Raw genomic sequence first — 14,025 nt, 5'->3', positions numbered from 1 at the left:
CGTTCCTTCATTGTCACTGAGTCAAAATCTTGGAACTCCCTTCCTAACAACACTGTTGGTGTACCTACACCACATGGACTGCAGCAGTTCAAGAAGGCAGCTCACCACCACCTTCTAAAGGGCGATTAGGGGTGGGTAATAAGTGCTGGCCTAGCCAGTGACTCCCATATCCCATGGGTGAATATAAAAAAAGGAGAGGAGAGGGGGAGGGAGCTGCAGAGGGAGTGAAGAGGGAGAAGAGGGAGGGGAGGGAGAGGAAGAGACCTGCAGCGGGAGGAGAGATAAAGAGAGAGGGGAGTGAGAGAGAGCTGCAGAGGGAGGGAGAGAGAGGGACAGAGAGGGAGGTAAGAGACAGAGGGGGGAAAAGGGAAACAGAGGCAGGGAGAGACACAGGGAAAGAGATACGGAGAGGCAGAGGGAGAGGCAGTCAGAGGGGGAGACGCAGAGAGGGAGAGGCAGACGGAGAGGGGGGAAGCAGGCAGAAGGGGAGAGAGCGGTATAGATAAGGAGAGAAGCAGAGCACGGAAGAGTGGCAGAGAGAGGGAGATCCAGGCAGAGAGAGGGAGAGCCAGGCAGAGAGAGGGAGAGCCAGGCAGAGAGAGGGAGAGCCAGGCAGAGAGAGGGAGAGCCAGGCAGAGAGAGGGAGAGCCAGGCAGAGAGAGGGAGAGCCAGGCAGAGGGGGAGAGGCAGCAGTGGGAGAAAGGCAGCAAGTGGGAGAGAGGGAGAGGCACCAGACACGACAGAGGCACTCCCTGCCCAGTACACTCTACAAAGTCTTTCTCCGTAACATCTGGGGACTTGTGCTAAAATGGGAGAGCTGACCCACAGACTAGTCAAACAACAGCCTGGTTTAGTCATATTCACTGAATCATACTGTACCCAATGTCCCAGACTGTTTCATCACTATCCCTAGGCAGAGGCAGAGAGAGAGAGGGAGGGGCAAAGGTAGAGGTTCAGAGAGTGAGGGAGTCAAGACAAACAGAGAAAGAGAGAGACAGTCAGGGACAGAGGGTGGGATCATCCCAGGTTTGCACTAAGTGCAGTAAGGGAAAAATAATGTTTTACCCACCGGCCACAGTGGCAGCTTTTCATGCCATATTGCCTCAGTCCAGCCTCATTAATCATGCATTCCCAGGAAACACACCGTTTCGATGGCGGGTGGCCTCTGATTTGCCCGCCATGCCATCAGCTCGCTGCTTCATCATGCCAGGCGCCATATTTAAAATGCAGTGCACAGCTCTAGTGCTTCCAACCCAGGACTGCTGCAAAGAAGACATGGCCCCAAAAGGCTAGGAGACTGCAGCCCCCTGGTTTAGTGACATGTCCCTCAAGTCTTTTGGACACCGTAGAGGCCTGCAGTGATGTCCTCTTACCCCACTCTGGCCGTAGGAAGGGCAGCAACATCACCAATCCAGCATGGGAGGCGGTGGCAGCGTTGGTCAGTGCCAATGCCCTGCAAAAGAGGACAGCCCCCCAGTGCTGAAAGAGGGCGAATGATCTCCTCCGTTCCGCCAGGATAGGTCACTCTTCTCGTCACTCACAAACCCATCACACATCCACAGGGATCTCACTCACTGCCAGTTCAAGGGACATCACCATTTACTCTCTCGCACACACCTTCATTGTCCTCATCCCATCCATGGGACCACCCACTACCCACATATACCAGGCATATTTATCATCTGGCCTGGCGGGCGTCCTGCTTACACTCTCTCCATCTCTATTTATGCAGGGCAAGCTGGCACACAACAAGAGGGAGAGGTCGCAGACTGGTGGTGGAATGCCTGAAATCAAGGTCTTCAGACTTTGAAAAATAGGGTCATCCAGCCGGCCGGCGAAGATCTGACCCGTACCGGTGCTGGTGAGCGGTGCTCTACCAAGTGAGGATCCAGCAGTGCAACATCCATCAGACACCCATGCTGTGAGTCAGTTCCTCTGTTTCGCAGTCCCCTGCCATGCACTAATTATCTCTCCTTGCTTTCGCATGCATATCTGGGATACAACCGAGGGTGTCCATGGCCCAGGGCCTCCAAATAAAGTCCTGAAGACACATTGAAAGAAGAAACTGAAGGCACCCCATTGAAGATCCATCACAGCACTTACCAATACCCTCCACCTGTGCAGAGACACACACCTCGTTGGGACCTAGTTCTAGAGTAGCCTCGAGATCACAATCTGTTGAGCACATCGCACTTTCTGGTCCACAGCAGATGGCAGCAGGGACTTTCCAGGTTTCTGGCACTCAGAAGACTGCTGGAGGCCATAAATCTGCTGAGTCTGAGTCAGATGACTCTGGACTCGGTCATACCTCAATTTCTGGAGCTGCAAAGGCAAGCTCGGGAACATCAGGAAGGGATGTCCGCTGCACTCCTCAGGTTGCAAAGTGTAAGGAACATATCTTTTTATTTCTGTCGGACTGTTGTAAAGAGCATATCTTTTTATTTTCTGTTGGACTGTGGATTAGAATTATAGTGGCTTCCGGTCGAAAGACATGTCCACTGGAATAGGATGAGAAATATATACAATGTTGCAGTCCTGGAGCAGAGTGTGCCATGAAAGACAGGATGGTGCTGGAAAGGAGTCCTGGACGAAGGGAGCTGCCTGACAACAGCATTTTAATTGGCTCCTGACCAGGTGACTAGGTTTTGTTTGAGGGCAGTGCAGCTGAATAGCTCCTAGCCTGAAAGTAACAACATGTAAAACCTCTTTCTCTTGTGTGTGGAAGATTCCAGTAATTCCACAATAACAACTAGCTGGCTTTTCTCCTCGTATCTCTATAACCTGCTTTCTTTCTGAAAAGCCCTGTCAAGGGGCAAAGCGGAAAATCACTGTTAGAGACTTTGAAAGGCAAGTGCTCAACCAGTGAACTAAATACTGAGAGTGCTGGAAGACCACCTTGTGTCATCAACAAGAACTGAAAGGAATTTGGAACACTTCAATCAAAATCAACCCATCAAATCCTGTATTCCAGAATTGGCGCTATTGAATGGTTTTATCCCACCCTTAAGATCCATGATTTGTGTGTCTTATGTGTGCGTTTGTATAGGGATTTAAGAAGGGGGTAGAGTTCAAATTATAGTGTTAGAAGTTAGCAGTTCATATTTCTTTCTTTTGCCACTGGTTAATGACATTTTGTTCAATAAACAGCTATTTACTTTTCAAGTTTACAAACCTGGTGCTCACATTCTGTTAACCTAAGTGAAACAGTTAGGTAGAATTGGGGCGATTTGGTGGTATGGTCACACTTTTCACATTTGTCGCAGTTCGGGGAACAGTGGGGCTTGATATTACAGCGCACTATCCCCAGTGAGTCGTGACAAAAGCATGATGGAGGAGTCCGTCCGCCTTCAAGTCTGAGGTGATAGCGCCAGCATGCCAATACACCGAGGTCAACACTGGTAGGATAACGGCCGCCATGGAGACCTTGGTCCAGGACATCGATCCTGCACTGCTGCATGGGCTGAACTCCATCGCTGATGCCATGGTTGGCCTCCAGTAGTATCAACGCGAGAAGGGTGCGGGACAGCTTAATCTCGCTCCAGCTTCCCCTTCTCCTCAAGACGTCAGCCAGGGGCCCTCGAGCACCCATAGGGAGGAGAATCAGCAGGTGCACACCCTGGGGCCATCCACTGAGGTGACTCCTAGAGTGTCCTGCTCATCTGAATCCCCTCTTCCTGTGACCCCAGCGAGCCCTCGGCCAGATAGGAGTCAGACATTCACAGAGATTATGTGAAGATCTATGGAGTGTCCTCACTGCATGTCGTCAGCATCCTCCTGCAATTGAGCGACTATTAAGGCCTCTGTTGCGTCTCCATGACAGGAGCCTTGTCACAGAGGGTAGGTGCACTGCCATCAGCCAGACTGGAGTCAAGTGTTCACAGATGCAATGTGAGGATCTATGGTGTCTCTTCACTGCATGTCATCATCATCCTCCACAAATCTAGCAGCTGTGAGGGCCTCCTGAGTGCGGGTGCCTTGTCTTGCCAGTGCAATCGCCTCATCTCTGTCATCTTGCCTTCAAGGACCTCTTCACTCTCATCTCCTTCAACACTTCCTCATTTGAGGAGAAGTCTAGCTCCTGCACCTTCTCCTCAGCTAGCTCCACTCCCCGTTGCAGTGTCAGGTTGTAAAGGGCGCTGCAGGTGATGACAAAGTGTGACACCCTCTGTAGACTATATTGCAGGGCTCCACCAGACCAGTCCAGGCGCCGGAACCTCATTTTCAACATCTTGATGGTCTGCTTCACCAAGGTGCAAGTTGCAGCATGAGCCTCATTGTACCTTCGCTCTGCTGCAGTCTGAGGCCGCCGCACGGGTGTCATCAGCCACGCCGTCTGCGGGTAGCCCTTGTCCTCGAGGAACCATCCCTGCAGCCTCTGTGGAGCCTGGAAGATGTCATGGATCTGAAACCTACTGAGAATGTAAGAGTCGGGGACACTCCATGGGAACCAAGCAGAGACCTTCAGGATGTGTTTGTGGTGGTCGCACACCAGCTGCATATTTAGTGAGTGAAAGCCCTTGCGGTTGACATAGTTGACCGTTTGTTGCCACGGAGATCTGAGCGCCACGTGAGTGCAGTTGATGGCACCCTGCACCTGTGGGAAACCAGAGATCCGGGCAAATCCCAGCGCTCTTTTGGTCCCGGGCGAAATGCACAAAGTTGTGTGCCCTCTCAAAGATGGCGTCCGTGACCTCATGGATGTATTTATGGGTGGAGGCTTGTGAAATCCCACAGAGGTCACCTGTGGAGCCCTGAAAGGAGCCACTGGCATAAAAATTGAGCGCCGCGGTCACTTTCACAGCCACTGGCAGTGGATGCCCTCCATGTCCCCGTGGCACCAAATCCTGCAGCAGGTGACAGATATGACCGACCATTTCTCTGGACATGCGAAGTCTTTGGCGACACTGGTTCTCAGTTATCTGCAAGAGTGATAGGTGGCGTCTATAGACCCTGGGTCTAGCTAGGCGCCAACCAGCGATGGCTTGCTGTGGCTCTTCAGCAGCGTGTGCAGGAGCCCCAGCCGCCTCTTCTTTCTGAGGGTGCCGCTCCCTCTCTCTGCCCTGCTTGGCGCCTCCATCAATCTCTTCTCCTTCATCTCTGCTCTCTGTACGCCATGAGGCAGACAGCTAATTCACCTGGCTCCATGCTCCTGATGTACTCCTCCTGCAGGATGAAAGAGAGGCACATGTGGCTTAGCATGGGTGTACTAAGAACCTCTCTTAGTTAAGTCTGAAGGCCCCTTAATGCATCCCAGAGAGTGCTGGCCACCACTTGGATGGCCAGAGTTTAGTGCGCTGCATGGCTGCCCGAGACCCCACTCAACTCTGTCCCATTCCACCTGACCGACTGGCGGCAGCTTTGCCCATTGAGCTGTATGCTGTGCTCTCAGCTCAGGCGCAGGCATTCTCCTAACCCACACTGCAAAGCTGCACTGTTAGCTTGAACCAGGGGGGGAGACTGGTCTATCAGTGACTGCTCCATGGCCAGCTTTAGCAAGGAGATTATACAACGTGCACAGTTGTCCAATTGTTCCGCAGTCCACTAAAATGCTCATTGTTTTGCAGTCTGTGCCCGAGGGGTGAAAAGCTCCTCAGCACTTGGTGGCACTTTCCATGCCTCTGCGTTGCTTGAGTGGGCAGTTAAGCTAGAGGCCCGACTCCAAACATGTCAATGTGGCTGCGCCTGAACTGTCTCAGTTGTGGAGGAATGATCACTTGAAACAAAGTTTTCCGAGCATTTGGCCGTTTCCCTCCCTCCCACCCCGAACATGCTTGTTAACTACCTTCAACAGTAGGGCGGCCCTTGCCCCCACGCTGCGCAACATTACGGTGCACTCACCTCCGAGTTCCCCTGAAGTGCAGCTCGCCAGGTGCTCGCCTTTTCAATGGTGTTGTGAAACACGACAGTGCGCAAGCACGTTGATGTGCTCGGGTGGTCCAGTGTGGGGGGGGATGATTCCGGTGAACTGGGTTTATAATGATATGTAGATGTATTACAATGAAGTTCCCGACATCCAACGGCTGCAAATGATGGGCAGAACGGACGATTGCAAACTGGTTTCACAACGTCGTGAAACCGATTTTTGGCCTTCTTGCCATATTGTCTGCTCACAGCACCAAACACATCCAACGCCACGGGCACAAAAAATTCTGCCCAGAGAGAGAGGGACAACAAAGACGGGGACAGACGTTCTTGTGGGGGACAGATGTTCTTGTGTGGGACACAGACGTTCTTGTGTGGGGGACAGACGTTCTTGTGTGGGGGACAGACGTTCTTGTGTGGGGGACAGACGTTCTTGTGTGGGGGACAGACGTTCTTGTGGGGGAAAAGGGAATTTATCTCAGGAGAAGTGAGTCAGATTTTTTATTCAGTGAGTAGTTAGGATCTGGAATGCACGCCTGAGATTGTGGTGGTGGCAGATTCAATCATGGCTTTCAAAAGAGAATTGGGTAATTATCTGAAGAGAAAAAAATTGCAGGGCTATGGGGGAAAGGTGTGGGAGTAGCGCTAGGTGAACTGCTCTTGCAGAGAGCTGGCACAGACACTCCGGGCCAAGCGCTGTACCCATTCTATGATTTGATGCACAACATCAAATAGCCTCAGCAGAAGTAAGTTCAAAAATAAGAAACCCAAGGTCAAGAAGCATCTGCATAGATAGAAAAATATTCTTTCTGCATTCCTCCTTGGACCAAATCTGCACACTGATCAATTGAAGCAAAGTGACATAAAGAAGCAAGGCAGTATTTGGACTCACTAGGCTGATGTGATGTATCTGTACGTGCCTGAGGATAAGCATCGCGATGAGCGCTGGGTCCCATTGTACTCTTGGATTGTCTGGAAGATCACTAGAGAAAATAAATAAGGAAATAGAATAGTTCAAACAACGATGGAATGGTAAATCACAGAGCTTGTTCATTGCCTCAACTTCATGCTAATGCGTCCCCCCCACACGGCATTTATCCAAATCAGGCTTGTCCAACATCCAGCCCACAAAGCTGCCCAATGTTGCCCATGGAGGTAGTTTCCTAAATGCCTGTAAATGCAATGGGAGATTCTTAAAGAAACTGTTCCTCAAATCACAGGCTGTTCTTCTCCCGTATTTGCTGTTTGAGAGAGTCTATCAGCAGCAAATGTGAGAGAAAAGCAGTCTTTGATTGGAAGAACAGCAACACAGGTGGCAGTGAGCGAACTCTGGAAACAGAGGTATTGGGGACAGAGAGGGGGAAGCTGCCCTGTGCTGGGTGGGGGAGGGAGAGACTCGCTCCGGGCCAGGTGGGGGAGGGAAAGACTCATTGCTGAGCTGGAAGGGGCTCAATGCGATGGTGGAGGTGGGGGTGCGGCAGGAGCGAGGTGGTACGTGGTGTGGATGAAAAGACTGCTGCCCAGAAGTGTGGGAGAGAGAGACAGTGTTTCAGTGAATATTGAGTGTGAGGGAGTGAGTGTGCATAGGAGATGTGTGCGCATGGGAGAGGGTGAGTCTGCATGGGAGAGGATGAGTGAGCGTGGGAGAGGGTGAGTGTGCATGGGAGAGGGTTAGTGTGCGTTGGAGAGGGTTAGTGTATGTGGCAGAGGGTGAGTGTGTGTGAATGGGAGAGGGTGAGTGTGTGTGTATGGGAGAGGGTGAGTGTGTGTGTATGTATGAGAGAGGGTGAGTGTGTGTGTATGTGAGAGGGTGAGTGTGTGTTTGTGGGAGAGGGTGAGAACCAAAAAGGTAATAATCTCCGGGTTACTACCTGAGCCACGAGCGAATTGGCACAGGGTCAATAAGATTAAAGAGGTAAATGCGTGGCTCAAAGATCGGTGTGGGAGAAATGGGTTTGAATTCATGGGACATTGGCACCAGTACTGGGGAAAGAAGGAGCTATTCCGTTCAGACGAGCTCCACTTGAATCATGCTGAGACCAGCGTCCTGGCCAATCGCATGACTCGGGTTGTAGTTAGGGCTTTAAACTAAATAGTGGTGGGGGGAGGGGGTTCAGTTGCATGGAAATATAAAAATTCAAAGTTTAAGAAGAGGGTAAGGGTGCAGGTTAGTGACGAGGCTGATTGTTACCAAAAAGTGAAAGGAAGGGACAGTGTGTGTGAACACCATATTGCACCAAAGAATCATACAAGAGTAGGGAAAATTAACAATAGGGCAAACTTAAAGGCTTTGTATCTGAATGTGCATAACATTTGGAATAAAACTAATGCGTTAACAGTGCAAATAGAGATAAATAGGAATGATCTGGTGGTGATTACTGAGACCTGGTTACAGGGAGAACAGGTATGGGAGTTGAATATCCAAGGGTACTCAGTGTTTCGGAAGGATAGGCAGGGAGGAAAAGGAGGTGGTGTAGCTTTTTTAGTTAAGGAAGAGATCAGTGCTATAGTGGGGAATGATATAGGCACTGGAGAGCAAGACGTAGAGTCAGTCTGGGTAGAAATAAGGAATAGCAAGGGAAAGAAGTTCCTGGTGGGAGTAATCTATAGGTCCCCAAACAGTAGTTCAGCAGTAGGGCACAGTATAAGCCAGGAAATACTGGGAGCATGTAAGAAAGGCATGGCAATAATCATGGGTGATTTCAATATGCATATAGACTGGACTAATCAAATTGGCAAGGGTAGCCTCGAGGGAGAGTTCATAGAGTGTATCAGAGATTGTTTGTTGGAGCAATATGTTGTGGAACCAACCAGGGAGCAAGCTATTCTGGATTTGATTTTGTGTAATGAGATGGGATTAATTAATAATTTCATAGTAAAGGATCCTCTAGGGAAGAGTGATCATAGCATGCTAGAATTTCAAGTTCAGTTTGAGAGCGAGAAACTTGAGTCCCACACTAGTGTTCTGGAGTTAAACAAAGTTAACAACATAGGCATGAAGGCAGATTTGGCCCTAGTGGACTGGGCAGGAAGACTACAAGGTAGGACAGTTGATGAACAGTGGCAGATATTTAAGGAGATATTCAATTCCTCCCAAGTAAAATATATTCCAAAGAGGAAGAAAGATGGTAAGAGGGGGAAAAAAAAAAATGGCTAAGCAAGGAAGTTAAAGATAGCATAAAGGTAAAAACTAAGGCATACCAAATTGCAAAGATCAGTGGCAGGCTGGAAGATTGGGAAACTTTTAAAGATCAACAAAGGGTTACTAAAAAAATAATAAAAAGAGCAAAGGTAAATTATGAAAGAAAACTAGCGCAAAATGCAAAAATTGATAGCAAAAGCTTCTACAAGTATATAAAAGGAAAGAGAGTAGCTAAAGTGAATATTGGTCCCTTGGAGGATGAGACTGAGGAGTTAATAGTGGGGAATGCAGAAATGGCAGAGACGCTTAATCAATATTTTGCTTCAGTTTTCATGGTGGAGGACACTAGTACCACCCCAATAGTAACAGGTAGTGCAGAGGGTATAGAGAAGGAGGAACTTAGAACAATCACCATCACTAGAGAAGTACTGAGCAAACTATTGGGATTAAAGTCCCCAGGACCTGATGGCCTACATCCCAGGGTCTTAAAGGAAGTAGCAGCGGAGATAGTAGATACATTGGCTATAATATTTCAAAATTCCCTGGATCCTGGAAAGGTTCCAGTGGATTGGAAAAATGCTAATATAACGCCCTTATTCAAAATGGGGGGAGAGGCAGAAAGTAGGAAACTATAGACCAGTTAGTTTAACGTCTGTCATTGGGAAATTGTTGGAATCCATTATTAAATAAGTAGTAACGGGGCATTTGGAAAGTCAAAATACAATCCATCAGAGTCAGCATGGTTTTATGAAGAATAAATTGTGTTTGACTAATTTGCTAGAGTTCAAAAGATGTGACAAGCAAAGTGAATAATGGGGATCCTGTAGATGTAGTATATCTGGACTTCCAGAAGGCCTTTGATAAGGTGCCTCACAAAAGATTAATACACAAGATAAGATCACACGGAGTTATGGGTAATACATTAGCTTGGATGGAGGATAGGCTAACCAACAGGAAGCAGAGAGTCGGGATCAATGGGTCTTTTTCTGGATGGCAAGTTGTAACTAGTGGGGTGCCACAGGGTTCGGTCCTTGGGCCCCAACTATTTACAATCTATGTTAATGACTTGGATTCAGGGATAGAAGGTACTATAGCTAAATTGGAAGATGACACCAAAATAGGTGAGAAAGTAAGTTGCATTGAAGAAATAAGAAATTTACGAATGGAAATGGACAGGTTAGGTGAATGGGCCAAAATTTGGCAGATGGAGTTTAACGTGGATAAGTGTGAGGTTATCCATTTTGGCTGGAAGAATAAAAAGGCGACTTATTATTTAAATGGAGAGAAACTTCACAATGCTTCAGTGCAGAGGGATCTGGGTGTCTTCATGCATGATTTGCTGAAAGTTAGTATGCAGGTACAGCAGGTAATAAGGAAGGCAAATGGAATTTTGGCATTTATTGCTAAAGGAATAAAGTATAAAAATAGGGAAGTGTTGTTGCAACTGTACAAGACATTGGTGAGACCGCACCTGGAGTACTGTGTACAGTTTTGGTCCCCTTACTTGAGGAAGGATGTAATTGCATTGGAGACGGTTCAGAGGAGGTTCACTAGATTGATTCCAGAGATGCGGGGCTTGTCTTATGAGGAGAGATTGAGCAGTTTAGGCCTATACTCGCTGGAGTTTAGAAGGACGAGAGGAGATCTAATTGAGGTATATAAGATGCTAAAGGGGACAGACAAAGTAGACGTGGAGTGGATGTTTCCCCTTCTGCTGCATTCTAGAACGAGAGGCCATAGTTGTAGGCTAAGGGGTGGTAGATTTAAATCAGGGATGAGGAGGAATTACTTTTCTCAAAGGGTAGTGAATCTCAGAGTGCAGTGAATGCCGGGACGCTGAATAAATTTAAGGAGGAGATAGACAGATATTTAATTGGTAACGGGTTGAAAGGTTATGGGGAGAGGGCGGGAAATTGGAGTTGAGACCGAAATGAGATCAGCCATGATCATATTGAATGGCGGGGCAGGCTCATGGGGCTGAATTGCCTACTCCTGCTCCTAGTTCTTATGTTCTCATGTGTGTGTGCGCGCGGGCGCGTGCCTTGGGGGAAAAAGTGCGCGCGCACCTCCGGGGGGAAGGGCGCGCGCACCTTCGGGGGGGGGGGGAAGGGCGTGCACGCCTCTGGCGGAAGAGCGCGCGCGCCTTTGGGGGATGAGCGCGCGCGCGTGCATGTTTGGGGGAGTGTGCCATGTGCGTGTGTTTGGGGGGGTGTGCGCGTTTGGAGGAGTGTGTGCATGTGTGTTTGGGGGACAGAGGGAGAGAGAGAGAGGGAGAGAGAGTGAGTGTGAGTGTGCACGTGTGTGTGTTTGGAGGGGAGTGTTTATGTGTGTGTGTCTTTGGGGGAGTGTGTATGTGTGTGTGTGTTTGGGGAAGATTGTATGTGGGCTTGTGTTTGGGGGAGTGTGTGTGTGTGTTTGGGGGGCAGCGTGTGTTTGGGGGAGGGTGTGTGTTTGGGGGAGTGTGTGTGTTTGGAGGAGTGTGTGTGTTTGGAGGATTGTGTGCGTTTGGAGGATTGTGTGCGTTTGGAGGAGTGTGTGCGTTTGGAGGAGTGTGTGCCTTTGGAGGAGTGTGTGCCTTTGGAGGAGTGTGTGCGTTTGGAGGAGTGTGTACATGTGTGTTTGGGGGAGAGAGAGTTGTGTGTGTGCTGGGGGAGAGTATGTGTGTGTGTGTGTTTGGGGGAGAGTGTATGTGTGTGTGTTTGAGGGAGATTATATATGTGTGTGTGTGTATTTGGGGGAGTGTGTGCATGTGTGTGTTTGGGGGAGTGTGTGCATGTGTGTGTTTGGAGGAGAGTGTGCATGTGTGTGTTTGGAGGAGAGTGTGCATGTGTGTGTTTGGAGGAGAGTGTGCATGTGTGTGTTTGGAGGAGAGTGTGTGTGTGTGTGTGTGTTTGGGGAAGTATACGTGTGTTTGGGGAAGTGTGTGTGTGCCTGGCTCACTCGCAGTCACAGGATTCCCATGCACCCTCACCCCACACACAATCACACCCGTTCACATGGTGGGTGAGCATCAAGAGACTTGAAGTGAGCCAGGCAAACAGACTCTGTCCCTCTCCCACTCTAATGGTGATCTTTATTAATCACTCCTCAATATCAATTTATTGCTTTGACATTGCTTTATTTTTGCACAGCAAATTGTTTCTTCTGTTCATGTCACAGCTTTATTTTGAAATTCACGTTTAATGTTGTGCCAAATCTTATCTTTCTGAAACTTGCACATTGGCCCCTTCAACGAGAAGAAAATGGATATTTGGCCCCCTTAGTTAAACGGTTGAACAAAGATAAAAGCAAAATACTGCGGATGCTGGAAATCTAGAACAAAAACCAAAATACCTGGAAAAACTCAGCAGGTCTGACAGCATCTGCGGAGAGGGATACAGTTGACGTTTTGAGTCCGTATGACCCTTCATCAGACCCTTCTGATGAAGGGTCATACGGACTCGAAACGTCAACTGTATCCCTCTCCGCAGATGCTGTCAGACATGCTGAGTTTTTCCAGGTATTTTGGTTTTTGTTCTAAACGGTTGAACAAGCCTGGTCTAAATGTACTCCTTTTCACTCTCCATTTACCTTTTACTATACATCATTTTCAAACCACCAGCATTTATGGACTCTTGTTTCAAGAACGATTTTCTGCAGAAACACTTCATTTGATCACGTCTTGCAAAGACTTTTGTCTAACCAATAACAACTTGTATTTATATAATGTAAAGAAAATACAATTTTTTCAATATTACTGTAGGATACTGTGAAGCAGACTTGTGGGGGCAATGTGTATGTCATGTGTGTGTGACTAATTTAATGAGACTGAAGACAGTCAGACTGCAAGGTTTAAATCATCAAAGGGATAGGTGTAAAGCAGGCATTTTGAAGTGGAGATGAACAGGCTAAGATGGGATACAAGTAAATAAAACATGAATAGGAATTTGCATTAGGAGATAAATGAGGAGTTGAATTTTTAGCTGTTGAATTTCAAAGAGAGGAAAGGAACTTATACAATCGGCAAGGATCATAAATGAATAAAGCAAAGTTATTAAGTTTATTTTTCGCTAAAGTGGTGGCTATAAAGACAACATGAAAGATTTTTAGATTCTGGGAAAGGTAACTTTCAAAAGACAGTTAGGAGCAATAGGTAAAGGTGAAAGTGGAAGAAATGTTTTAAGGAAAGATTGAAAATTGCCTAAGGTGTGTGTGTGGCCACGTGATCTTGAGCACAGTCTTGTGAAGGAAACAACTTCCAACCACCCCAGAGAAGCGGCTGGTTGTTCCAGAAAGCTTTTGTAACAAGCCTTTGATTTCCATTGTCGAACAAGAGGGAGAAAGAAGCTTGTGAAATACCTCCCTTACAGCAACAGTGGGTACCTTGTGGTAATATTACTGAATGTTTTATAGATTAAGAATCTATAGCGACTGTTGCCTGGAAAATTATGTTTATTTGTGAGTCTAGCTAAGTAGAAATCTTTTGGGAAATGTTACAAGTCTAAATTTAACTGTGTAACTGTAATCTTGTGTGTTTAAGTTTTCTTTTCTTTCGTTAATAAATGTTTTAATTTAATATATTAAAATCTCCAAAAGCAGTAGTGGAATCTTTACTTCTAACTTCAGTACACATACCTTCTTGTAATAAAAATACAAATTGAAAATCGTTGCAATAGCTTGGCTAAGTTCCCCTTTGGGATTTGGTCAGCCCAGCAATTACCACCTGCCATATCATAACAATAATGCCTTTAATGTAGTAAACCATTACAGGAGCAATCATTGTACACAATTTGACACTTTGTGCCATGAGCAGATATTAGAACAGATAACTAAAAGCTTGAACAAAGGAGGTTTTAAGGAGTATCTTAAACCTCTCTTTCTTTCTACTCCTTTAAGGAGGGAATTCCAGATCTTAGAGCTTTGCCAGCTAAAGCTGCTAAGAGTGAAGCAATTAAAATAAGGGATGCACAAGAAGCCAGAATTGGAGGAGTGCAGCTAAGTAGGAAGATTGTGGGACTGGGGTAGATTATAGAAATAGGGAG

The 14,025-nt window shown here is 47.5% G+C and overlaps 1 protein-coding gene across 1 annotated transcript in view; it reads right to left on the bottom strand.

The window, feature by feature from the left end:
• Positions 1-14,025, bottom strand: part of pigl (phosphatidylinositol glycan anchor biosynthesis, class L) — a 75,174-nt gene that overhangs the window by 38,221 nt on the left and 22,928 nt on the right. The window contains exon 3 of the mRNA XM_078548381.1: positions 6,755-6,845. Within this exon, the coding sequence (XP_078404507.1) occupies positions 6,755-6,845 (91 nt within the window). The remainder of the gene's footprint in view (positions 1-6,754; positions 6,846-14,025) is intronic.

Source organism: Cetorhinus maximus, chromosome 9 (assembly GCF_964194155.1).
Source record: "Cetorhinus maximus chromosome 9, sCetMax3.hap1.1, whole genome shotgun sequence".
Taxonomy (NCBI): Eukaryota; Metazoa; Chordata; class Chondrichthyes; order Lamniformes; family Cetorhinidae; genus Cetorhinus; species Cetorhinus maximus.
This window is presented reverse-complemented; position numbering and strand designations above follow the sequence as displayed.